Source organism: Glycine soja, chromosome 20, assembly GCF_004193775.1.
Source record: "Glycine soja cultivar W05 chromosome 20, ASM419377v2, whole genome shotgun sequence".
In the NCBI taxonomy this organism is placed as follows: domain Eukaryota; kingdom Viridiplantae; phylum Streptophyta; class Magnoliopsida; order Fabales; family Fabaceae; genus Glycine; species Glycine soja.
The window spans coordinates 38,538,222-38,566,173 of NC_041021.1; the positions used below are offsets into that span (position 1 = coordinate 38,538,222).

The 27,952-nt window shown below is 32.2% G+C and overlaps 4 protein-coding genes across 4 annotated transcripts; 3 read left to right on the top strand and 1 right to left on the bottom strand.

The window, feature by feature from the left end:
• Positions 1-645: 645 nt before the first annotated feature.
• Positions 646-5,099, top strand: LOC114401269 (CTL-like protein DDB_G0274487). Its single transcript, XM_028363745.1, has 7 exons — positions 646-873; positions 1,115-1,560; positions 2,414-2,597; positions 2,711-2,935; positions 3,035-3,151; positions 3,868-4,101; positions 4,562-5,099. Exons 1-7 carry the CDS (start codon positions 814-816, stop codon positions 4,775-4,777), a joined length of 1,482 nt encoding a protein of 493 aa, XP_028219546.1. The 5' UTR covers positions 646-813; the 3' UTR covers positions 4,778-5,099.
• Positions 5,100-9,936: 4,837 nt separating this feature from the next.
• On the top strand, positions 9,937-14,273 carry LOC114402379 (transcription factor TGA2.3-like). The gene is made up of 11 exons (XM_028364918.1): positions 9,937-10,164; positions 10,357-10,442; positions 10,535-10,608; positions 10,697-10,861; positions 11,325-11,429; positions 11,517-11,576; positions 11,852-11,929; positions 12,026-12,083; positions 12,951-13,222; positions 13,324-13,569; positions 13,863-14,273. The coding sequence occupies exons 1-11, from the start codon at positions 10,091-10,093 to the stop codon at positions 14,010-14,012; spliced, it is 1,368 nt and encodes a 455-aa protein (XP_028220719.1). The 5' UTR covers positions 9,937-10,090; the 3' UTR covers positions 14,013-14,273.
• A 25-nt stretch (positions 14,274-14,298) lies between these two features.
• Positions 14,299-15,463, bottom strand: LOC114402380. Its single transcript, XM_028364919.1, has 2 exons — positions 14,872-15,463; positions 14,299-14,624 (listed from the first exon to the last, which is right to left on the bottom strand). Exons 1-2 carry the CDS (start codon positions 15,209-15,211, stop codon positions 14,569-14,571), a joined length of 396 nt encoding a protein of 131 aa, XP_028220720.1. The 5' UTR covers positions 15,212-15,463; the 3' UTR covers positions 14,299-14,568.
• A 6,941-nt stretch (positions 15,464-22,404) lies between these two features.
• On the top strand, positions 22,405-23,767 carry LOC114402675 (probable carboxylesterase 6). The gene has a single exon (XM_028365324.1). The coding sequence runs from the start codon at positions 22,472-22,474 to the stop codon at positions 23,528-23,530; it is 1,059 nt and encodes a 352-aa protein (XP_028221125.1). The 5' UTR covers positions 22,405-22,471; the 3' UTR covers positions 23,531-23,767.
• Positions 23,768-27,952: the final 4,185 nt, after the last annotated feature.

The following is a 27,952-nucleotide window of genomic DNA, read 5'->3' on the forward strand; positions in this document are numbered from 1 at the left end:
TTATTATTTTTTCTTAATTTTGATGAATAAATCTATCAACCCTAAAAAACTAAACAAACTATCAATTTCAACTCATATATAAAATGCACGATAAAATAAACTGATCCATTTTTTGTGGGATAAGACGGACCAACATCTTTTCCCGCCTCTAGGAAGGAGATATGAACCCCAAAGTGAAAATTAAAACATTTAACGTTATATGGAACCAACCAACCAATAGCCAACCCATCACATCAGAGTTATGAAGAAAGGAACATTACAATCACATACACCGCGTGCCAACTCCACTTTAACTGGTCTAAAAGCTCACCCAAAAAGATTGTTTAGGTAACAGTTACCGGTCGTTAACGTTTATTAGACGTTAATTTTCAGTTTCATATTCATTTGTTAGACAATTATGTTTTGTTTACAATCAAACATTATTTTTTTAAACTTTATTGTTTTATTTCACTGAATACATTTTTTTTATTTATAATAACATTGAGTACATTTTTGAAGCTGAATTACACTGAATACTTATGAACTGTTACAAGATTGTTCTATTTCAATGGATGATTTAAAGTTTCAACATTAAATATCGTTACCTTTTAGAATAATTCTATCCAAATTTGTCATAAAAAAATACATCGTAGTAGAAAAAAGAAACACTAAAATATTACTACCAGTATTCACAACCCTAGAAAATAAAACAAATCCCAGTCCAGCCAACCATTGACCTTGTACCCTCGAAGGTTTCGCCTCAATTCTTACGTTTGCCAAATTCATGATTTATTTCTACGTACATAGCATAATGTTTTTTCTCCATTGCTCCCAATGATGGATTCTCCCTCTTCCTCCTCCTCCGAGTTCGTTTCCATAGCCACCGCTGATCAGGTACTACCCCAACTCCCTCCCTTTCTCTCAAATCAGTCATTTTCGCTCCTTTTCTCTATCTGCCTCAAAAGTTCAATGTTAGGACTATTTTCTTTATCTGGGTACACCCAGTTACACTCATTTCGCTGGAGACTATAATTTTCCGTCATCTTTATAACTAACTGCCTTTTATGTACTTAATGCCAAAAATTATATATATTACTCTTTGGAGTTTCTAATTTGGGTTGTTTTGTTGTGGTAGAGTGCTGCTCGGAGCGGCGGAGAAGGCGTGGCGGCGGAGCAGTCGCGGCGGTGGCACGACGTGTTCTGGTTAGGAATATTCTTAATCCATTTGATTGGGCTGGGGTTCCTTATGGGGGTTCTTGGTCTGAATAGGTTTGAGAGAGAGAATAGGCTTAACATTGACAAGTACACGTCCCGGTTTTCTGAGAATGAATCCGGGTTGACCGAGACTTACTGGCCACTGTATGCTGCTGCTGGTGGGGTTGGGACTGTTCTTGGATGGAGTTGGTTGTTGTTGTTGGGTTTTCAGGCTACTCAGATGATGAAGGTTACTGTTCACATACTCACCACTTACCTTGCTGTCATTAGTGTTTTGTGTTTCTGGGCTGGCCAGATTTTCTGGGGGGTTACTTTTGCTATTGGAGCTTCTATTCAGTTTCTGTATGTCATATCAGTCATAGACAGGTATTGGCCTCAATTTGTCGTTTTTTTTTTTTTTTTTTACATGTTTTATGTTGGTTTGGATTTAAATTGTTTTCTTGTTACTCAAATTGTGGGTTTCAAACCAGTTTGAGTTGTAATGGGCTCGGATCTCTTAAACAAGTGGTTAGGGGTTTGAATTTTGACTTGTGTATGAAGAAAACCTGGTTGGGAGGAGGTAACCCACCTTTTAGTGCCTTCAGATCTCTCAAAGGAAATTAGTCTCGGTAAATGACCGGAAATGCTCCTTGTAGGCTTTGTGTATCAAGAAACGTTGTGGGTCAAAAGGCAGACATTGACTTTGGATGTTAGTATGGTATGATTAAAGAATAATTGGCCATTGTTTTGTTTTTGGGGTATCAATTCACTGTTGTTTTAGAACTGGAAAAAAAGGTGGTTTTTTTTTTCCGTATAAGCAAATGGTATGGGAATAGTAAGTTATTCTTAGTATGTTGGTTTATCTAAGACTAAAAGTCAACAATGCATCCCGATTTAGTTTTCTTCTTTGCTGTATACAGTGAAAGTGGTGGTTGATTGACATATTTTGTAGGACAATATCACTGTTACCTAATGTCCTAGTGTGAATATATTTTCTCTTTTTTTTTGCCATCCAAATCCAATCCCTATGTTTTCAACAGTCTCCCTTCCCTGGAAATGCAAATAAGCAGTTGTTAACTTGTTATATTCTGTTTTTAAATAATTTTTCTTTGCATGTCTTCAAAGATTAACGTTGCCAGTTTCTAATTTGTGGTTAAGTTTTTCTGCTGCTTCTTTTCAGCTTTTTGTATAATTGATTGAGTCCATAAGATGGTCTCTTGTGGCTTCTTTTATTCTCCAGACTTCCATTTACGATGTTGGTTCTTCAAAATGCTGTGAAGATGGTTTGGAATATTCCTGAGGTTATGAGAGTGGCATATGCATTTATGTTTGTCGTGCTTTTATGGATGGCCTTATGGTCATTTGGAGCAGCGGGTGTTGTGGCTTCAAGCATGGGCGATGGTGGACGCTGGTGGCTTCTTGTGGTGAGCTGGCAAGTTTTGCTCTTCATCCTGTGTTCTAGTTTGGACTGTTTTTGGCATCAGTTTACTAAATCTTCCTCATCTGATTACACTGATATTGCAATTCACGATTGCAGGTTCTCTCTATCAGCTTATTTTGGACAGGTGCAGTACTATGTAATACTGTGCATGTTGTAGTGTCTGGGATGGTGTTTCTTGTACTTTTTCATGGTGGTAGAGATGGAACTTCTATTCCAGCTAACTCCTTAATGAAATCTCTACAGTATGCTTTAACAACATCTTTTGGCAGCATTTGTTATGGTTCATTATTTACTGCAGCTATTAGGACACTACGGTGGGAGGTAACCAATCATTATGGCCAATTTGAAGTTCATTTCCTTCATTTATGGAGGCTTTTATTTTCATTTTTTCTTCTATTAAAATTTTGATTTGTCTTTCAGATACGTGGATTTCGGTCAAAGATTGGCAATAATGAGTGTTTACTTTGCTTGGTTGATTTCCTTTTCCATCTTGTGGAGACTCTTGTTCGTTTTTTTAACAAGTATGCATATGTTCAGGTACACTTCTGTGTCCATGTCATTAACTAGTCCTTTATATGATAGAAATTGCATCTTCTATTATGGCAGGTTTTACATTTAGTTTATTTGCTGGTAATCATAAAGGAGTGTGGAAAAATACCCGGAATGAGGTTCATTGCTGAATCTTCTTTGGTTTCAGCTACCTGTTCGACTGCTCCCCTGAAGTGAGGTGCTTTTGTTGAGACTAATAGGGGGATCAAATGTTGGCTTCCGGTGCTTCCTTAGGAAATGCCATTGCCAGAGTTGTCTTAGTTTAATCAGTTTAATATCATCCAAAATCATATTTCTTATTGTTTTTGCAAAGTTAAGGACATGAAGTGGTTAAATATCGATGGTGAAATTCTTTCAAGCATTAGTATCTTGTATAAAAGTAAAAAATGGATAAGTAGAATAATTATTACTAGAATTCCGATAAATAAAAATTTAGAAAGATATGGATAACATTTACTCTCTGGCACCACTTGGCATTGCAAGAGAACACAGAGATAAAAAATTTCTTCAAATGGTGTAAAAAGATCAGTGTGGGGCATATTCCAACATAGGATTTGTTATGAACCGTGGATTGTTAAAAACAGTAGTCTGTTTTTCTATGATGATTGAAATGTAGCATAGTGACAACTTGGGTTTCAGTTTATTGAATGCATGAGTTCTTGGAAAACTTACTCTGGCATGCTTCATGTTTATGTCCCTTACAGATTGCTGTTTATGGTAAAAGCTTTAACCGTTCTGCTAGAGATGCATGGGAGTTATTCCAGTCAACTGGGGTTGAGGCACTTGTGGCCTATGATTGTTCTGGTGCTGTTCTTCTAATGGGCACTGTTTTTGGTGGGCTGATAACTGGAACTTGCTCTGGTGTTTGGGCATGGGTTAAATGGAGTGACAGAGTTATTATGATTGGATCCACAACCATGTTGATGGGGATGGTACTGGTAAGTTAACAATCTTCTTTAAAATAATCATGTTGAGTGGATCCACAACCATGTTGATTGGGACTTGGACTATATGCTGCTTGTTAACATTTTATTCTCTAAAAATGGTGAGGAATATTGAGTTATTGTGCATAAACCACTTGTGACTGATTGGATTGTATCAGTATAATTGTTTCAGTCCTGTGGGCTTTTCCATAAATTAAAAAACTTTTTAATGGTGGCATGCCATACTTATCGTTTCCCCATTACATGTTGACCATGAAAAGTATTCAAACTGTGCAACGTTTAACATGTTCATTTTTTTTTCATAGCTATGTATGACGAAGCTGAATTAATTATGGCATGCCTTGTATATTACTCTCCTGTCGTGTGTTGACTATGAAAAGTCAGTCAAAGCTGTATATTGTTGAATGTGTAATTTTTTTTGTGTTCATTTGACTTCTAATATGTAACTATTCAGGTTGGATTGGCAATGGTTGTGGTGGAAAGTGCTGTTACATCCATATATATCTGCTATGCAGAAGACCCCTTATTGATTCAGAGATGGGATGCTGAATTTTTCAACCAGATGTCTGAGACACTTCATCAGAGACTTCAATATAGGAGTGCTCGAGCAAGGGAAGTTTTAACCCACAATCGACTCGATGACATTGTACGACAAAACACGTCTATTTGAGGGATCATATTGTTTGGAACTATAGCAGTTTGTTTGTCCATTACATGCAAATATTTTCTTTTCATATTTCCAGTTAAATTAATAGGAATAGGAGAAAGTCTCTGGTGGTATAGTATGGCTAGCTATCAGCAGCAATGTTGGATGTGAAACATCCAAGGTTGCCTCTGATATTTTTATATCCGAAATGGAAAAGAGAGGTGTAACAGTTCGCTGTGATTGTCTAGACGTGTTAAAGTTTGTGAATTGATGTGTAAACTACAAAATGTACAGTTTCTTTAAGTTTTTTGGCAAAAAATAGAGAACAAAGTTACAGTATTGAGATGTTTTTTTGGGTGAGTGTTTTTTTGCTGCATAGTTTTTGGGTGAATGTTATTGATATTGGTTTGAAAATTCCAATTTCATAATTAAGATTTTTTACGTATATATATCTTTTGAAACCGCAATGCATTGTCATCTTAAGTGATGAATTCTGCATTTTATATAATTCTTAATATTGTTATATTTGTTAAATTAATTGTTAGTACAACATTGTGTAATAATTAGATGTGGATATATGGGCCACGATTTGCGAATTGGTTCGTTTGATTTGCAGCCCATGCTAACCTGAGTCCATATAATGTTATTGGTTGGACTAGTTATGCTTGTGAATTCAACGGATGCAGATTACTTGCAGCTGCTGTTGGAGAGAGAGAAAAAAAATAAAAATCAATCAAACTATAAAGTGCTTACGATTATTATCAGTTGCAAAATATTTTTATACCTATTCATACGTGGAAGTGCTTACGATTATGGTCATGCAATTATTTTTTCATTGATTTAAATACGATGAGTTCTTAATTCAGTCCATCATTTTAAAGATTTAATATAGTCCGTGTCATTTCTCTTCCATATGATCTTTTTATTACTCTGTTTTGTCATTTTGAGTTTTTATTTGATCTTAAATTTTAAGGGGTTATGATATCGTAGAGGACTCAATTAAAGAACTTCTGAAGTTTAGAGGTGAAAAAGTAATGGACAAAACGAATTGTTTTTCAGGTAAAATTTTACAACTAGCCCAAAAACTGAAGCAGGTGACTATTTATTTCACAAACAACAATTCTAGTTTGATTTTTGATAACCAATAACAAGAAAACAATTTTCTAGGCGCACGTTTATCATATTCAGAGCTCTGATATCTCACACAGTTGGCCCTGCACGCAACAGCTGCAAACTGTGTTTATGTTTGAATTGTTGATAAGATTGATTGTACTACTTTAGCATCAGTCTCACAATTATGTCTTTCAAATTTTGAAAAAAAAAACTAAGAAATTTGTTTATTTTAAAAATTATAATATATATATATATATATATAATAAGAGATAAAAATAATTATATATAAATTATGTGTGATAACATGAAGACGGCTAACGCTTACATGACATTTAACGTTGTATATGTGACATCTAACAGCCATTGTCTTGAAGTAATTCTTACTAATCTTTGAACGTTCGTAAACTAAACTGTAACACAACTTTTCAGAGAACAAATAAATATAGTGCATATTTGTTTTTCCGTTAAAATTTTAACCGTACGAATTTCAATGCGGCTAAATGGTTGTTTGTGCATTCCGAGACACCAAAAACAGAAGTAATTCCTTTATTACTTTTGAAAGAACGCTAGTTACATTGGTTCCCAAACACAGCCTATAGTCATTGGTGTCACCTTAAGTTAAGTTACATTGGTGTGTATTTTATATCATACAATCATGTAACGTCATGTAAATTATATAATCACATAAGTTAATCAAGTTTAAATTTCTTATTTTTGCAATTCAAATATGAAGACCTAATAACAAATTTTATGTTTTTATTTTTAATTTAATATTTTATCAAAAGTTAGATGACTTTATTTCTAATCTTCTTAATTCACTCCATAATTTCCTCATTCACAAGATCTGAGGCAGGTTCAATTCTGATGGTAGCTACTAGTTAGTGCAGCATCTACTTTTACTCTTTGCTTCTTTCCTTTTAAAATAGAAATATCATACACTATACGGAGGCAATTGCACGGTGAATGGCTATGAAGTGGACCGGGGCTAAGTTGAAAGAATAGAGTTGTTGCGTGTAAGTAATGGAAGACTGGTTGGTTTTGATACCATGACCATAATTTTCGTGTTGTTAATGCTGCTTAGCATCTTGATACAATTTTCATGGTTTTGATATCTTTTAATTCCGGCATCTCGATTCATATTGTTGTCCTGCTGGTGTTTGAGAAGATCATAACTGATTAATGATGATAGTAGCAACATGTTGAAATTGAATATAAATTACCGTGCGCTCCTGCACCTCCTTCCATTCCATTCATATTCACCCTATTCCCCATGCACCATGCACCATGCACCATGCACCATGCACCATGCACCATGCACCACGCATGATTGATGTATCATCGCATGACTTGAGGTTTATTAAATAATTTACATAAAAAAGTGTGCAAATAAAGAAAGTCTGACACAAAGAGCAGAAGAAAAGAGTTTGAGGTGATGCGTCATCAAGTGTAAAAATGCATGAATACGTTTTCCAATTTTAGCTTTACGCTCTGAGTTCCAGACTTGGGCTTCACCACACCAACGTTACTGCGTTAGCGTAAAATGTAGACATACTACTTCTTCTACAGACTGACACACTATGACTGCAATGCCAAAGCAAAGAGGTAGAGGTTCCTTTCAAGCAAAGATTTTACTTTAATTTACCTTACCTAGCTCATAGCTGCTCCCGTTGGTGTACCTAGAAGGCCGCAACACATTCAAATATTATATGAAAATGTTGTTTAACATAATTAATATTTTTAATTTTAAAAGATACTATTGACAAGTAATTTTAAAGTATAAATATTATATTCGAGTAAAATTAAATTCATTCTTTATTGTAAGATCTTAGATGAAAAAATGTAATTAATTTTCTTTTATTAAAAATTATCAGTTATATTTTTTAACAGAAATTATTTATTAATATATTTATGAATAATATATACCAATAACATGTTAAAAAATAGATAATATTAAATTGTTGTTTCTTAAGTACTTATATATACATATATATGTTTTTTTTAAATAAAAATATTTTGAGATAAATTAAAATAACGAAAATAACCAAAAATTGTAGCTTAATTTACTTTATATTATATAGTAAAAAGGGAAAGAATAATACTGAGTAGAAAATTGAAGCCTCAATCTCATCACCATCCCATCGATCTCAGCATGAACTCCTTCCGATAGCTCTACCCTCGCTTTATGTGACATGCATATTAAATATCTGAAGAGTATGTGATGCTGAAATAAATACTCTACTATCATTTTACGAATATAAACTCTTTTTTTTTTAAAAAAAAGAATTTCCACAATAAAATGATAAGGCTACAGTTAAGTTATTATAGTTATTTTAAGACTTATTTTCTCATTATTCGCATAGAGACATTAAAATCGTTTATAGTTTTTTTTATTTTAAAAAAAAAGTATATAACTTTATGTTCATCGATACTTTAAAGTAGCGAAAAATTAAAACACAATAAAATACTCAAGATCAGAGAAAAAAAGTATATAAGACATTTATTTATTTACTTAAAAAGAATGATTATTCATTTGCAGATTATAGAGGTCAGACCTGAGAGTAGCTAGAGCTGAGCTCACAGTTGTGTGGTATCCTATTCCAGGAGACTGGAGGGAGCGAAGCATGCAGAGCAGAGGATCAATGATGTGAAAATGTAATATATTTTGTCTCAAGAGAGATGGTGAAACAGTTTTTTCTGTCTTGGGAGATGCATCAAAGATACTACATTACTACTTCCGTTTCTTTTTAACTGCTTTTTTAAGTTTATTACGTAGAAATTAAAAAATCAAATAAACTTCTTTACTTCATATTATAGAAATATATGTATACATTAATGAAAGATTAAAATAAAATAAAAGATATAATTGAAAAAAAATAATTAATATAATCTTAAACTTTATAAATAATAGATAAATTGAAACATTTTTTTCTTAAAAAAACTAACGATTAAAAAGGGAATAGAAGTACCTAATAGGCACCCATAGGACCGGAGTAATTACTTAAGTTATCAATCAATTTAATCTTTAAAATTATAATAATTAATTAGAATATTCTTAAAATTCAAAAGACTTAATTGGAATTTTTGTATAACTTTTCCCGCACATTTTGAGCCTAAACTTATTGAATACTCTGAATTTTATCTTATTGCTAGTTATTTATCCAAACTTTTACGGTCTATGTTCAACATTTTGCGTGTTTTATCTCTTAAGCTCAATTAACATTTAGAAAATTGTAAAAATTGTGGGAGGATTAAATTTTAATTTTAGGAACTGATATGTTTATCGTTACAATATTAAGTGCGTTTGATTTACTAAATCTTCTTACATTCTTAAGAATGTTATTTCCAATAAGAAAACATGAGAATGAGTATTTATTTAAAAAAATATATTTGATTATATTTTAATATCCTTTGAAATAATTTTTAAAATTTAAATAAAAAGTTTCATGTATATTAAATAATAAATTCTCATATTATTATGAGAATATCACTTTTTTACTCTTCTATATGCGAATAGAAATGTTGAAAAATATAATAAAAAAATAAAATTATAACATTTCCATAAATAAATAAATAATACTAATAATTTTTTTAAAACTTATAATAAACATGAAAATGTTATATTTCTATTTTCATATTTTCGAAAATGTGATAAATTTTTGTGAAATAAATATCCCTTACTTATTAAATTAATTAAGTAATTAATATTTTATAATTTTAGAAACTATTTTGCCATTTAATTTATTTGAGAGACTAATTTGACCATCCTGTCCATCAATTGCAAATTTTCTCTTAAATTAACTCTTTAAAAACAAATAATTCAAAATAAATTTACATCTGAATCGGAAGATTCCTCGGAAAACAACGAGAAAGGAATGTAAAGTGAATAACAAGGGGCGAAAGTGAAGTGAACGACCGCTAGCATATTTTAGTTAACTTAATTTTTAAAATAAGTAATTATTTATTATTTAAAAAGCTTTAAAAAACAAACCAATATATATATATATATATATATATATATATATATATATATATATATGAAGCCGTACTAGTGATGCAACTCTACACTACGGTCTTCTTAAAGCTTCATTCATCCAACACTTGTTGCTTCAAACTGCGTTTCCATATTCTGTTCTGCTTCCACTTGTTTAACATGAAAACACCTCATCCTCACTACCATGATGATGATTGATGCTACTTTCCTAATCAGTAGTTAGCTTAGGAAAGATGCAAAGCTTCAACACAACAACCGAATCAGAATCAATTTCACCACTCTATTGCCATTCTCCCTTCTTTCACCGGTAAATTATAAACTACTACCTTTGACAACTTACCATTTTTATTTCCCCCTTTTTGTGAAATGAGTAATGAAAGCTGGAAGAAGGACTCACATGCAACAACAAATGCATGTGAATGAATTTTTCATTATTAGAAGAAAAAAAAAATCTTGTTTAAAACAGAGTTTCCCTGTTTTTCTCTGGGGTGTCAAACAGGGGAAATGACACCAGCCGAAATCCATCGCGTTTCTCGGATCTTCAGCATTCTTTTCGACAACACGATGCCGTTGATTTAAGCTCAAGTTAATACTCTCTTTCTCTCTGTCTTTACAAATATATAATGGTTCCTTCGTGTGTAACAATTTCAATTTTTAAACTATTTCCTTTGCTGCAGGTTCTGTGTTTGGTGGAAAGTCGAGCAATGTGGCTGTTGTTGCAAGCAACTTACAGTGTGGGACATTCAACACGGTATTAGTCCTCTCTCTCTTTTTCCTTTTTAGGTATATAAGTTTTGTGCACGCGTGCCTTGCCTTATGCCTTATCTATTTTGGCGTAGAACCTTGGGTGTGCAGAATTTGATTCCACCGAGCAGGGACCTATGTTTCAGAGAGGAACAACTGTGTCCATGGCCACGGGGAACCAGCATGTTGAGAACTGGGCAGATGATGGCCACCCCACTGAAGATACTTGCACTGATATAGACACCGATGATAAAAATCAAGTGGGTCTCTATAGAATTCTTGGCTTACTATTATTATGAGTTGGAAAGTTTTTTTATTACAAAGGCTAAACTACACTTTTTTGGTTACTCGTTTTGTTTTTTTATTTTACTTTGGCTCCCCAAATTTAATAAGTATCTTCAATTTCATTAGAACAAGCCGTGCTCTTTTAACCTGTTTAACATACTATTTTGGTCAAGTTCATGATACGTGTCACAGACTCCACAACATCAGATGAATGTTTGTGATGAAGGTTGAAATAAACATCCTTAGTTCAAAAACTTATTGAAGGGGAGTAGTTTGATCTAACAAGAAAACTTTAAAACTAAAGTAAAACATTTGAAGCATAAGAAAAAAAAAATAGGAGGTAAAAAAATAAAACTAGGGAACAAGCATTTTAGCCCATTATAAATTTCTGGGTATTTGATAGTGATGTTGAGAAAAAAAATCATGTTTTTTTGACAGTGTTTCTCAACTGTGTCTTGGTGCAATGGAGTTGGGGACGGGGCACTTGTAGTTGTGGACTCTCATGATCAAAGTAAGACTAGGGTTAAAGCTGAAGACCAGAAGGTTGTTAGCTACTTGCATCAAAACCTTGTGCTTATTAGTTCTTGTTTTGTTGTTGATAGCTAACTTTTTGTGGATGCTTTCTTTTAGACTGTTCGTAGGCTAGCTCAGAATCGGGAGGCTGCGAAGAAGAGTCGGTTGAGGAAAAAGGTAACTAATTGCTCATGGGAGAAGTTTGATTCCAATTATCTTCTTATCCAAAAGCTTATTAGGAAGTTTATCCCAATTTGCTTTTAGTTGAGGTAGTTTTGACTCTCATGTTTCATCATGTTAGTTAGTTTCACTGTTACTAGTTGATTTTTGTTTCTCCTTATGTATGTCACAATCACTCATAGTGAAATAACATGTTCATTTCTCACGTAAGTCTTTGGCATTATGTTAATGAAACATATTCGAATGATTTATATGGTTTGATTTTTAAATAGGCATATGTGCAACAATTGGAGAACAGCCGAGTTAGGCTTGCGCAATTAGAGCAAGAACTTCAACGGGCACGTCAGCAGGTGTAAGAAGTTAAAGGTTTCCTGTATATAATTTGCAATCAATTTAATTTTGTTGCTATTCTGCTAACTATTATTTTGGGTTGATACTTTCTACAGGGTGCATTTATTGCAACTGGAATCCCGGGGGATCGCGGTCATTCTAGTGTTGCAAATGGTAATTAAAAAAGATGATTGTTTCATTCATAGTGGCAGAAACATGATGGTTTTATTGAGTGTTTTCTAATAGAAACTATGGTACCGTTCAAGTTCATGCACTTTTTTAGAATTCCGATAAAATGGATGAAGACTTACATAATCCATATCTAATCATTGGAAGAATGTATTTTAAAATTAAATAGAAATTCACATGAATTTGGTGCAATGGAAACCTGAAACTTTGTGATGGCATCAATCATGGGGCTATCTAGTTTTGTTATGATATCTGTATTTTGAAGACAAAGGGAATGCATATTAATGTTATCTTTATTTCATAGATACGTACAATGTAACAACGGGATTTTGGCTTCTTTGCATTAGATACTGAAGTTGTTGGATATGGGGTATGCTGTATAGATGATTATTCACATATGAACATCTCTGCCCACAAAGTCTCGACAACTTAAATATACACATGATTTTTATTCACATTTGTGAGTTTGGTCATATTGAAGAATGATGTGGAGGATTTAAATTTAAATCATTTTACATTTCTTAAATCCAAAATCATTTTACCTTTCTTACATTTCTAGGGATGTTCACTTGTGCATTTTCAACTTGTGGAAGATCTTATTGATGCCCTAGAGGACTGGACAAAATTGATATGCATGTGTGTGTAATTTTTGGTGCTAATGAGGGTATTGTGGTAGGAAATTGGAGTTATCTTCCCATGCCAAAAGTGATATATAAAAAAAACATTTTGCTTAAATTCTTGAGGCTTAAGTATCATGCTGAATATGCTTTAGCGTGTTTAGATTTAATTATTTTTATAATAGGGAGGGAATGTGAATATGTCATTTGTGATTATTATTTTTATATCATTCAGGTGCTTTAGCATTTGACATGGACTATGCCCGTTGGGTTGATGAGCATCAACGGTTGATCATTGATATAAGATCAGCTATAAATTCTCAAATGGGTGAGAATGAACTGCACCTTCTTGTAGATGGAGCCATGGCACATTATGATGAATTATTTAGGTTGAAGAGCATAGGGGCAAAGGTTGATGTATTTCACATACTTTCTGGGATGTGGAAGACACCAGCAGAAAGATGCTTCATATGGCTCGGTGGATTTCGTTCATCTGAACTTCTCAAGGTGATTGACCATTTCAGTTACTCACATTTGCTTTTATACGGTAGAGTATATGTTCCGTATGAGGGTTGATGAATATTTTGGGCACAACTTTTGAAACTCAGATAGTTAGAAACCAGCTTGAGCCGTTAACCGAACAGCAGTTGATGGGCATTTACAATCTGCAGCAGTCTTCCCAGCAGGCAGAGGATGCATTATCACAAGGCATGGAAGCATTGCAGCAGTCTCTTTCAGAGACACTTTCGTCCTCCTCTCTAGGGCCCTCTGGTTCTGAAAATGTTGCTGAGTACATGGGCCAAATGGCAATTGCATTGGGCAAGCTTGCCACACTAGAGAATTTCCTTCATCAGGTAATAACTAATCCTGGTCACTGATTCTAATATTTTAGTACTTGATTGTGACACTCTTCATTTATATTTTCAGTTTTCACTTATAAAATAGCACATTATTTTAAATATTTTCTTATTCCATAGATTTATATTTAGAAACAATTAAAACGATTAACATGAAATGTATAGAGAGAACATTTTATAAAAAAAAGTAAACACTAGGCCCTTAAATCATTGCTAATTCTTACTACTACCAAAAACCTTCAAAAGTTTATATGCATTGTATTCTCAAGAGTATGTGTTGTCTTTCTTAGGCTGACCTATTGAGGCAACAAACTCTGCAACAGATGCGTCGAATTTTGACCACGTGCCAAGCTGCTCGTGCTCTCCTTGTGATAAATGATTACGTTACACGGCTTAGAGCTCTTAATTCATTATGGTTAGCGTGTCCCAGAGAGTACTAGGTGCCACACTGAGGAACAATACTTGTTTACCATGATATAATCTTCTCGGGAAGTTGCTACTTACTGCATCTTGATCTGTACAAGTTTTAACTTCTGAGAAATTTGTATATTATTGGCATGTTCAAGCGGATGTTGTGCCAATGTTATGCGTAGAAATAGAATCACGTAGGCGTAAATGCAAATCATTGTCACCTTTCCACTTACTACTAGATAGCATCACGTTTTTTTTATATATAAAATCATCATAGTTTTGGTGTTTAAATTTGGGATATCCTTTTACCATATGTGGATAAGAAAGGAAATGAAAATTACATTAAGCTAGTATCACAAATATCTCTGTTCTCCCCTATAATGACGGTACAATCTGTATATACATATCAATAAAGTTGAACTAAAATCATCATAGAATGAAAAGGCAAACTCTGTACGGACTTTTCTCCCTTTTTATCCTCTGCAATTTCTCCTCTAACGAATCATCATCGTTGTAACCTATGCAATATTTATTATGAGCAAGCGACAATATTCAATTTCCACTAAATACAAATTTCCTTACTCTTCAATCCTTATTTACCACTGGCTTATAGATTTTTTTCCTGCTATTGTTTATTCTTCCTGCCAAGAATAAAAATGTAAAACACTAGTAAAATATTCAATTTTTTCAAGCAGTTTCGTCATGTGTAAGTCAATGGTTGCATAAATTTTCAAGACGAAAATACAAAAAATGAATTAAGATGCTATTAATATGCATAAATTACTTTATAGAGCTTAGGGGGGCAAAATTTAATTTATTTTTCTTTCTTATTATCTTTTGAAGTGCTCATCGAAAAGTTTATCTAATCAAGGGATAACAAAACTCTACCTGGTCTTTGGTTTTTCTTGCATGCCACTTGTGGAATGAACACCCCAGTACCTTTACCATTCTTCCACAAGTTCACTAGCCAAAGGGGTGGTGAACCAGAACTGTGTCTTTCCCACAAACAAAAATTGCTTGCAGGTGGAGATGCACAGTTAAAGCTGTAAACTGACCCGTTTGAACCACCATTAGTGACATTAATGGGGCTGAAACTTCTTGTTTCTAGTAAATCTTCGTTGTCTTCAGATGTCAATAGCAAAATCTGCCTCCTAATATCAGCATAGAAAGTATCTTCTTCATATTCTGCCTCAGACATAATAACACTAGGATCTGAATTCATCTCCATAACAAAATTTAGGATTAAACAAGCTTGCTAATGAAATTAACTTGAATTGTAGGCTTGTGTTGCTGTAAGGAAATTATGATTTGGGACGTGAAAATAAAAGGGTGTTCAGGTTTATGTATATATGGATGAATGAGAGATAAGAGAGAAAAGAGATTACTTTGAGGTCAGTGTTGTGAAAGTAGGAGTGTGTTTGTAAATCTCATCTCCGATAGTGTCCAAGTTGGAAGAATATGTCCATTTCGTACGTTAGCAAATGTCCGATACTTTAAATTTTATGATGCAATCATTAAATCTATAAGCCAAATCAAGTGAACCAGAACACGTGAACATTTGGCGGTTACTTTCTAGTGACATTAATGATCATTATTCATCACCAAACATCAACATCAGAGCATGCTTATGGTTTGGGTTACCTTACCATTAAAAAATTTTAAATATCAATTTATTCGTTGTTGTTTTCATAACCTCGACTTGTTTGTGTTTCAAGTATTGGAAGACGTTAATTAAGAGTATCTTATTGGTGTTGGTTCACTTCTTATAACTAACGTTAAAAAGGTCAATCTTATATGCTGATATTTGGATTGCTGAAACTCTGATCACGCTATTAAAAAAGAAACAAAAGTTTTGTTCCATTTTTCGCATGCTCTTTGATGAATTACCCATGATACTTTATTCAAACTAGGAGCCTGTATATGTATATTATGATGAATAGATTCTTAACACGAACGGGGCCACAATAAATGTCATGGATTCTAAACAAAATTTTGTGGCTAAAGATGTTGATTATCTCAACTAGTATGAGATTGTTCTAACTTAACTAAAGATTTTGAGTTTGAGTTTTAGGTATGTGTTAAATTTTTGGAGAAAAATCTTTATTGTGGTTCATGCAATCCTACAGGACTCAAATAATATGATTATCTCTAATAAAACATACATGTGATAAAATAAAAGATTAGTTACTTGAAGTCAGGTTTAAAAGAAAAAAATTACTTCAAGCCACTAATTTTAATTAAGATTTGGGTGAGATATGTGAAAGACATTTGATATATACAGAAACTAATAAATAATTAATTAATAATTAGAAATCAAATTATAATTAGATTAAATAAAAAAAATTCTAAAGATAATTATTACTTAATGGGAGTAATAATTATAAAGGGTTAATATCCACTATAGTGAATCAAGATCTCCTCCTGGTCCAAAAAAAATCTCCTTCCTCGTAGAAAAATATTTTATGTAACCCTTAACCATCATAAAATCATGTATTTCAAAACACTATTGATTTTATATAATTATTAATCTCAAAAACCTTTAATATTTACTATTATTAGCAAATGATCAGTTATAAACAGCTTGTACCGTAAAAAATCTACCGGCCTCATTGATATTGCGAGTTCTATATTTTAAAGTGATGTTGAGTATAGAAAATCATATATTAATTGATCTATTGAATTCTTGTGACTTGTGAGCTCTTTTCTTTTTTTGTGTGTCAGGAGGGGGATATAAATACATCTTTATCATAATTTTGAATAGTTTTTTATTTATTAGTAAATATTTCATATTATCCTAAAAACATTGGATAATAAAAAGGTGAAGATCTATATTATATAATTGAGATAGCATAGGCCACAGACAGCTGTTGGCAGAAGATTCTGGTGGACAATTTCCTCAGTAGTTCATCTCAGAGTCATTTTTGTTGGGCTTTGGATACCCATCAATACCTAAAATATGAAAGAAACAGGTAATTTTTTAACACACGTTATTTTTTATTTGGGTTCATCCCATGTGCATTACGGAATCCCTAATACACTTTGGAGTGTATTAAAACAAATAATAAAATGTGTTAATACACGAGAAACAGAAGCAAAGAGATTCTCTTTCACAGTCCAGCAATTCCACTTAGGCTTCGTTTTCGGTGTGTAAAGGGTGAGCGGATTAGACTGAAATAATTTAGAGTTACGTTCTATAAAATAGATTAATAGGATATGAGATAAATAAGTCATTTTCTTATTAGGATATTTTATTACGGAGTAAAATAAAAAAATTCGTTAGTATTTGATAAGTGCACAGAATGCAATTGTGATTTTATTATTTTTATCTTATACTTATTCAAAAAAATATATTATAGCACTCTAATTTTTAAATAAATTAAATTGTATAGTTATGAAATGATGTGCGTAGTCAAACGACACATTGGTGTTCTCATCATTTATAAATCCGGGAATCAAATGAGAACCACTTCTATGGAATTATCAACGTAAACTCACATAATTTTTTGTAATATATTTCATTGGGAAAACATCTTTTTTATTATACAATTTTGTAGTATTGACAGCATACAAGTTCATGAAAAAATATTTTTACAACAAAAATTATCTAAATATATAATTTAATTTATTTTTTTTTAAATTTATTCTAGTTTACGTTCAAAATGTTATTATAAATCATTTATAAATATTATTATCTGTCTACCCTTTTTTACATATTATCTATACAATTTATTTAGACTGAACTAGTAATAATAAAATATAAATAATTTTGATAAGAAAAATACTAAATTTATATAAGAAATAAAAATTAAAATGCACACAAAATTAATAATTCTGAAATTTAATTCTTATAATTTGGATTTGCATCTAACTAAAACCTAATTTATGAGATAAGAGTTGTCTCTCTACTTGTATTTTTTTTTTTTTTTATCAAATCACTTGTTAATGTGAAATCTTTAACAATTATATACATGAAGCTTGTATAACTAAATATTTGTGGGCAATCTAATAATGGACTGATAATGCCTAACAACAATTGTTAGCTAGAATGAATTCTAATATCATATTAAAATTTGATTTGAATCTATCTCAATTTCAAAATTTAACTCATGAAATATTGTGCTTACTTATATGTACTGTTTTAGTTGTCTCATTAGACAATGTAAAATCTGTAATTAGTTGCTGACTAAAGATCTTAATCATTAGACAATGTGTAAACATTCATGAGATTTTTGTATAACTGATTATACATATTTTAATCATTTTTAAGAATCATAATTATTAAGATTCAAGATTCTCAGACATCATGCTTATTAGATAAGGAAAAATTTATCTTTAATCAAATGCTCCATAAGTGGTATTACAAAAACAGGTTCCCATTTTATGGTTCATGAAAAATCTATCATCTCAATTATGAACATAATGCAGGATGGTTTATTAATCTCTTCTTTATATTGAACCCTTTTCTATATAAAATAATGAATCAATTCATAAATTATTAATTATTTTTATATATCAGTTATTACTATAGCTCTCAGATTTCCATTATCAATAATATTTTTTCCTGAAAGGATGGTATTTAAAATCAGCAAACATGATCAAATTATCTGTATTGAAATTTGAAATGATTTTTAGTAATGATAATCTAAGGACATGGTCTGCTTGGCAATTTCCTTTGTGGGCCATTTCAAAGTAATTTTTGTTGGGCTTTGGATACCATCAACACCCCAGAAAAAAAACTAAAGCAAGAGAGATTCTCTTTCACAATCCAACAATTCTAGCCAGACATTTGTTTCCTATACTTCCATTATTGCATCTTTCACTTCTCATTATATTCTAAAAAAATCTATTCCAAAATAAAAATTTGCATTTCATAATAAAATTTTCGAAATACATGCAATAGGGGTGTAAGATGTAACGTGAGAGGAGAGGATGCAATAACCTTTTAGTCGAAGGCTTCGTTTTGGGTATTTAATATTTTAATGTAAGCGGAGTACAGTGAAATAGCAGAGAATGGAGTGAAATAAACTAAACTAAAATATAACTTTGATATTCTTATTCTTCAATTTATAAAAAGTAAATAATATTTTTTTTTTCAAAATAAGTTCAATCAAGCATATACTTCTTTATAAGGCATAACTGATGTAAGACTAAATATTTGATGAAACACGAATTAAAAATCGTTATTTTTTAATACTAAATATTTGATTGTTATTGGAATAAATTTTTCATTCTAAGCAGAGTCAAAGAGTAACTTGGGATTTTTATAACCTGCTGTTTAAGAGTAGTAATTAATTTATCGTCAAATACTAAATAATAGATTAAAGAAATGGATGTTCCTCCGAACGGCAAGGAAGTTAATACTATAGAAAATACTTTTTTTACTCATAGTAATTACAACACGTTGCACGGAAGACTAACTTATTCTTTTTAACCTAACCTTGTTGGTGAAAGTTAATACTTTACATTAGTTTTTTGAATTCTAAATTATGAGGTTGAGAAAGTTTAAATTCTCATAAATTTGTCAGAATCAAGAAAAGAAATGCTTAAAAACCTTAAAAAAATTATTACTAAAAATAAATACTAAAATAAAAATAGTTAATAACTCTGACTAAAGAAGAACATATGGGACATTGCTCTTAGGCCCAGTAACTTTCATAAATCATTCCATATTCCGTGATCTACAACTGTTCGTAAAAAGAACTTAAACAAGCACAACTTTTTTAGACAAAAGAAGCGTACCACTTTTTACCTTGTATCTGTCTTATCTATTTTCCAATCCCTCCAGAATGAGAATAGTCAAGATCAGAAAGGCCAGCAATAACAAGTTGCATGATACGTTTATTAGATCTCTTTGATTTGTGCGACAATAAGAAAATTGAGCGTAGCTTAAAACTGAGATGTTTATTATGAACTTGGGTGTATCTAGGAATAGAACATTGAACCTATAAGTTCTTTAGAGATCTCCGTTCTCATTACTTAGTTATGTTAGATATTACCTAAAGAATTAAGAATACTAATTTAGATAAATTGAGTACATGAGTTCTGATTTAATGATTGAGTTGAATCTATTTTCGTAGATTCAAACTATAATTGCTAATATGAAGTTGTATTTAGATTAGTTTGCGGCATAGAGCATAAGGTGAAGAAGAAAGAGAGTATTTGTAGTTCTCTTTAGAATGAAATTTTGTATTATGTTGGAGTAAAGTGTGAGATGAAGTGATAAATTTACTTATATAATTTGATCGGTGACCTATTATAGTTTCCCAACATGTTCCAACTTAAATTGGAAGCAAATTTTCTTCCAATTCACCGAAAATATTTCTTCCAACAATTTTTCGTTCACATTCTGTTTTTAAAAGATGCCATGAGAAAGATAATTGTAGTTGTAGAGAAACACGGGGAGTTATGTTATTTGCAAGTTGCAACATGTGGAGAAGTGTTGACTTCCTGCCATTCGCCAAGCACAAAATCAAGATACTAATAATTCTTGTGAATAATTTCATTGTTTATTATTTTTAAACTATTAAATAAATCATAAGCAAGAAAAAATATACGAATACCAATGAAATTATTATTTTGCTTTGCATTTTTGGCCATTATCCAAGTCCTCGACAACTTGTTCCGCCGCATTAGGAAAAAAAAATATGATCCTTCAATTTCAACTCTAAAATGGTAATATTCCGTTCTTAAAAAATAAAACAAAAAGCCAAAGAAGATGCTTGCATGTAACTCAAAAGACAAGCACCATTCATGCACAATCAAGAGGCTTGCTTTTTCTGAAGATAAAATGAAAAAGACAAGCAATAAGTTCTGACTTTCAGAGCTCCAATTGAGGTTGCTTTATTTATTAAAGTTCCAGAGTTACTGGGGTTCACTGAGTAGCATGTTCAATGGACATCCTGAAAACCGGTGACCCTCCATACTTGGATGCTTTGTGACCCATAATGACCACAAATTAACTATCATCAAATATATATCACTCTCTAAGAGAAATATCTAGAATGCTTTAATTCAACCTCTCAAGTGTGTAAATGTAATGTCTCCAAACAGTGTACCTGAAAATGAAATGATGCTAATGGGAGGCAACCTAAAGTTAGCCCCTAATGTTTGCACCCCACTACACTTAGTTGTTTTAAAATGTCAACAATGCCATGCTACATGTTTTCCCCTCCTTTTTCTGTTTGCCCAACATGGTTGTATGTGTAATTCCTCAACAGAAGCATCAATAGTTGGATTTCGACATTTTTTTCGTCTTCTTTTTTTGTACTCATCCTTACGATGCGTATGTTTAGAAGCAACTAGAGATTTTTTCTTTCTAATCTCCTCTTACAACCACACTAATGGAATGTAAAGAAATAGAATGCCAAAGAATAATGGTTTGTTATTTTCCTTGGGCAAAGATAAATAGTGAGTTGTTAAAGTTAAATACGAAATTGTTATACCACATTAATTTGCTTCTCCAATAGTGAACATGAGAATTTAAGTAAGATAAAATAAAATGATAGATGACGTAAGCATAGTTACATGAACATACCTCAAGTATTGTCAGAATGAACTTTATATCTTCTTACAAATAAAAAAAAGGTCAATTTGTCTATTATTCAGGTCAAACATCAGTGTCTAGCGACAGACGCGTAATCACTAACCATGACTCATCCAATGTACGCATTCTCATTCTGTTCAATTAGTTGCTCATTGGGTAATTTAACAGCAATGTATGCATTAGAGCTATCATAATGGATTATTGGATACAATGCGGGTTATGAGTTATAAAGGGTTATAAGTTAGTAAAAATCTGGATATAATTGGAATCTTTAAAATAAAATTCAAATTTAAAGAAAGTTTGATTTTTTTTTCGAAAAAAATTAAAAGAAAATTCTGAGTTAAGCTCAAATCGAAATATCAAATTATAATCAGATTAAATAAAAAAGTAGTCACGTTTAATTCAAGTTAAAAATAAATTTAAAGTGAGGCCCTATTTTATCAATTGGATTGGTCTCTCTTTGCAACCTCTGACATGCACCAGCCACCTTTCTAAAACTTGTAAATAATTCTTAATTCAGAACGACGCTGTCCCTTTTAGGTTGATGCTTCCCAATTAGGCAGTGAAAGCCATGAGTTATCAAAATTTGACGTTGCATGTATTTTTTTAACAATAAATATTAATTATTAATATTATTAATTTTTTTTATTAGTGGAAGAATTTAAATTCTCTCCTTTTTTTCGTTCATTACTGCATCAACCTTTATATATATATATATGCGCGCATTTGATAATTGTGATGACCCTTCACATGTGAATTCACGTGGAGACGTGTCTAATTCGGCAACTTCCAACGTGGAACGAAAAGATTGATTCATCTGCTTTACAATGCTTTTTGACTTTTTCCACTCACTGCTTCCTGTGTATATAAGCAAACCACAGGGCTGCAAAACCAGCCACCGCAAATAGATTCAGTTCTTAATTGTTTCAACCTCTTCTTACTTACATGACAAGAAAAATAATGGGTACTCTCACCTCAAACATAAACCTTAGCCCACAATACAATGTTCCCAAAGACTATCCACCCCATGGTTCTGTAGTTGAGGAAATACAAGGGCTTATTAGAGTACACAAACATGGATACGTGGAACGACCACAAGTTGTTCCATGTGTCACTGCTAGTAGTAAAATGAGTCCAGAACTAAATGTGACATCAAGAGACATGGCCATTGACAGTGCCACAAACACATGGGCACGTTTTTATGTTCCAATTTCCCAACACAAAAAAATGCCTTTTCTCGTTTATTTTCACGGAGGAGGATTTTGTGTTGGATCAGCAGCGTGGAGTTGCTACCATGATTTCCTCGCAAGGCTATCAGCCAAAGTGGAGTGTGTGATTATGTCAGTGAACTATCGATTGGCCCCAGAGAACCCTCTTCCAGCACCCTATGATGATGGCTTAAAGGCCATCATGTGGGTGAAACAACAAATGCTACATCAACAACACAACAAGGGTGGTAGTGAATGGTGGACTTCAAAATGCAACTTCTCAAGTGTTTTCTTAGGTGGGGACAGTGCTGGTGCTAACATAGCCTACAACGTTGCCACGAGGCTATGTGCATGTGATGGCGCTGCTTTAAGACCCTTGAATTTGAAGGGTCTTATTTTGATACAACCCTTTTTTGGAGGGGAAGTGAGAACAGGTTCTGAGAAATGCATGGCTCAATCACCCGGTTCTGCTTTGAACTTGGCAGCTTCTGATACTTATTGGCGCTTGGCGTTACCGTGTGGTGCGAACCGTGACCATCCATGGTGCAACCCTTTGGTGAAGGTGAAGTTGGAGGAGTTGAAGCTCATGCGTACCTTGGTGTGCATCTCGGAGATGGACATATTGAAGGATAGGAATTTGGAGTTCTGCGATGCTTTGGTGAGAGCAGGGAAAAGGGTTGAGTATGGGGTGTTCAGAGGTGTTGGACATGCGTTTCAGATTTTGAGCAAGTCTCAGGTATCTAAGAGCAGAGCCAAGGAAATGATGGCTCGTGTTAAGTCCTTCATGGCTCTCTGATTCTCTGCTTTAATGTTCTTTGCTAGCTTCATGAATCTGTCTGAGTATATAAAATTAAAATGAACTCTTGCTGAAAATCAAACTGGTTATTTAAATAGCTAAATCTTCAAGGAAATGAGAAGAATAAGGTGTTAATATAATAGGAAAGAGTACATTATAAAATGTACAATGTTGTTACATTAATTTCTAAAATAAATTTTTAAATAAATACTATTTAAAAGTGAAATTTATGAATTATATTAGTCTAAAATTAAAAGAAAAAGGGTGATGATTCAAGTAATACTACTTTAGTTAAATATTAATAATATATATTTAAATACTAAAATAACAATAAATGGTGAAGTTAAAAAGTTAGATAAAACATTTAAATTTTAAGAAATTTATCTAAAATATAATACGAAAACACATTACACAGAAAAAATAATACCTTACTACTACTTAAAAAATTCTCAAAGGTATGAGAGCCTGATTAAATGCATGAATGAGATTGTATTTACAGTTGCCCTGAATTTAATTCACTTTAAATCTTTAGTGGATACACACTCATTTTTGCGTAGGCTTCCCTCCCTTTAAAATAGCCATATCCATATATAACTATGTTCACTGAAAAATTGCAACGGAAATTTATATCAGGATAATTTAACTAAAGTTTAAATTAATGGTCAATAAAGAAGTTCGTCAAGTGTTGATTGTACCGGTGGTTTGTTTAAAGAGAAGTTTTTAAGTTTTCAAAAAGAAATTGAGAATTTTTATTTCTCATATTTTATTTATTAGTAATTAAAAGTAATGCATTTCCAATTTGGGAAATTCCAAAACATATTGCTTTCCAAAAATATTTTTTTAACCTATCTCACAATTTTTCAAGTTAGGGAAAAAGGTCTTAATGTTGTAAAAATATTATATTATTTAATGTGTAAAAAGTGAAAGGAAAGAAAAAACAAGTATATAACATGACTTAAATATTTCAAATAAATAAGAATATTTTTACCATTGTACCAATTTAAACTTTGTCTTATCAGCTTTCTCCCCAAATTAAAGAAAAGGGATATTGAATGAGTCTCGCTATTTTTTTTTTCTTCTCTCCCTTATTTTCTTGTATATCATATAAGGGGAAACTTTTTTTATAAATATGGATTCTTCCCTCTCTATTCCATCCCCTTAATTTCTGGTAAAATAAGCTTCAGTGTCGTCTAATTGGTAAAATCGATTATTATTTTTGGTATTTATAAATTTGGCAATTTAAGTTTTAGGCTTTATTTTTTTCATGTTTAATTCTTGAAAGTTATAAAAAATTATTTGCTTTTAGTCCCTCATTCAGTCAGTTTAATTTGTTTCTGATTAAGTAATTTTACGAGTTATTCACCAGCTACAAGAGAATAAATCTTTTCACGTATACGATGGATTATTTTTAAATTGTTTCTCTCTCCCATAATAATAATAATAATAATAATAATAATAATAATCTTACCTAATTACCAAGAAATTATTAATTTAAGTGATATTAAACTTATCCTTTTTCAGTCTTAAATAAAGTCTTAAGTTCCTCTTTACCAATGATATGATAATAAAAAACAAAAAACAGACTTACCTAGTTATCAAGATATAAACACAAATTTAAATTCGTAAAAAAAAACACACATTTAAAATCATGTCATATTTGACAGGACAGATCCATTGCCCCTGCCACCCTAATCTAAAACTTGTTAACAATTTAGAGGGACATTTTCCATTTTAGATTAATGCTTTCCAAGTAGGCAGTGAAAGCAACGATTTCTCAAAATTCGACACACATTTGAGAATTGAGATAGCTCTCCACATGTGAATTCACGTGGAATGTGTGACAACTTTCACTCACTTTTGCAAGACTTTCTAACTTCAGAAAAGTTAAATTATATTGTGTAAAAAAAAAGTTAAATTAATGGTCGATTGTAAATCATTAATAGAAAATTCATTAATTGTTGATTAGACTGAAAGTGAGTTGCAACTTGAAAGAATTTTGCTTATAGTGTCATGATTTAAGTTTAGGAATTATAATTATCAGAAACACTCTACTTAAATATCAATTTTTCAACTTAAAGGATTAAGAATAACTTTAGTATCAAATCTTGAACAAAGATTTTGCATAAAGATATGATCTTATGTGGATCTTATAATAAAAATGTAGTAAGAGATCTTTAGGGTGGAATGAGTTCTTGTACAAGAACCCTAAAGATCTTTGCACAAATTTAAAAAAAATAAAAAATTACTTAAAAATAAAAACTAACCAACTATAACTAGTGGAAAGAAAAAAATGGAAGGAAAAAAAATGGAAGAACAAAAAAAAAACCAACATACCTAGAGGCCACAAAGGGGGGAGGAGGCCGAGGAGGGACAAAAGAAAGAAGAAGGGGGAGGGAGAGATCGCAAAGGGGGAGGGGGAGGGGGCCGTGAAAGGAAGAAGGGGGAGAGGGAGTGAAGGGGCGGAAGAAAGAAGAAGAGGCACGAGAGAGTGAGGTGAAAAAATTGGGGGGGAAAAGAAGAAGAAAGGAGAAAGTGGATGTTGGGGGAAGAGGCACAGTGAAAGTGGTCACTGTGTACACAGTAACGTTTGAAAAATTAAACGAAGGAATCACGAATGGTCGAAAAGAAGTGTTTAGCATAGTACAACAATCAGAAAAAAAAAAATATGTACAATATAAAATGGTTCAAACAATAATAATTTGTATATTCAATTGTCATTCTCATTTTCATTTGTGAACCTCTATTTTCCAAATTCAAGCTCAGTTAATTTTTTTTCAAATGGATCCAGATTAATTTGATTGACAAAGTTATCTAATTTTTTTACAAAATTACAACATGTCTCCTTTGACCCAAAATTCACAAAATCATCCTCCTTTTCCCCCCTCCTTTTTTACCACCACCACCACCAAATTATTTTATCTTAAACCCCTTCTATCGTTAATTCTCAAAGTTCGCAAACATTTACTTCAATCCCATCAAACAGTCCTATGATGGTTTCAAATGATGATGTTGGTTCGCAATTTCCACATTTTTCTACCCAAATTGGGCTAAACGAGATCGTTGTCGAGGAAATAGAAGGGTCTTCGACAAAAAATGAAGCCTTGAGTTGCCTTTGCAGTTGAAGAAGATACACATCTCATTAGGTCATGGCTCAACATCTCAATCGATCCAATTGTTAGTGTTGGTCGAGGAAAATAAGCGTTTTGGTTGAGAGTCATGAAAAATTACAACAAACTTCGAGGTGAACTTCGCGAAAGAGCAGTTAATCAATTGAAATCACAATGACAAAAAATAAATCTGGTCATGCAAAAATTTAAGGGTCATTACAAGCAAGAGGTATCATTGAAGAAAATTGGTTGCATGGATAACGATGTCATGCTTAATGCATATGGCATTTGAAAGGAAGACGAAGGAACTGATTTTGGTTTGGAACATGCTTGACGACTTTTGAAAGATCAATTGAAATGGTTAGAGCAATTTAGTGAAAATTGTTCTAATGGGGCAAAAGACAGCCAAAAGGAAGACCAAGGAGAAAGGAGTAGGAACATCCACCAATCCTATGGACCTGACTGGTGTGGAGGAAACAATGAGAGAAAAAAAATGTTCTCAGCACCAAACTAGCAGTCTTAATGGATGATAACTGTAAAATCTGAGCTAATTTGATAGTCAATTTTGGCTAATAATAATTATAATTTCTTCACTTTACTATTGTTTTTAATGAAATAATGAAGAAATTAACATCTTTGCAATTTTTAATTAGCAGAAATTAAAAGAAGAAGATTTCAAGTGCTTTAGAGGAAAATTGATACAAAAACTAGAAGAAAAAAAGCCTTGAAGAAAAGCTAAAAGAATTGGACAGCTCGCTTAGTGCGCAATACAAGCTTAGCTCAAAGAAGACCCACGAGGAAGGCCAAAGGCAGGCTTAGCACGAAAACCCGCACTAAGCGTGAAGTTAGCGTGTAAAGTAAGCTACCTTAGGTCTATAAAATGAGTAGGAAGCAAAAGGAAAAGACATACCGAGTCTCAAAGCTCTCTAGTGAAAAAATCTAAAGCCTGAGTCTATCCCTTAGGGGAAACCCTCCTTCTTAGTCATTCCCCTCTTTCTTTTTTCTAGTCATCCAGCCCCTTCTTCCATCCATATTAACCCTTGAAGTGTAAAGCCTCTCATGGCTACGAGAGGCTAAATCCTTTTGTTGGGAGCTTGGCAGACCAAACTCTTGTAATGTAATTAGTTCCATTATCTATTTAATGCAATCTTGTTTCTATTATTCTTCTTTGTGCTTTTTTGTTATTATGGTCTGATCATCCATATAATGTTTAGAGGGTAATCATTGAAAAATGGTTATTTTCTAAAGAACTAGGGAAGAGTATCTAAATAAATTCATTGCTAGAAATAGATTGATATTTGTTTTGTCCAATTTT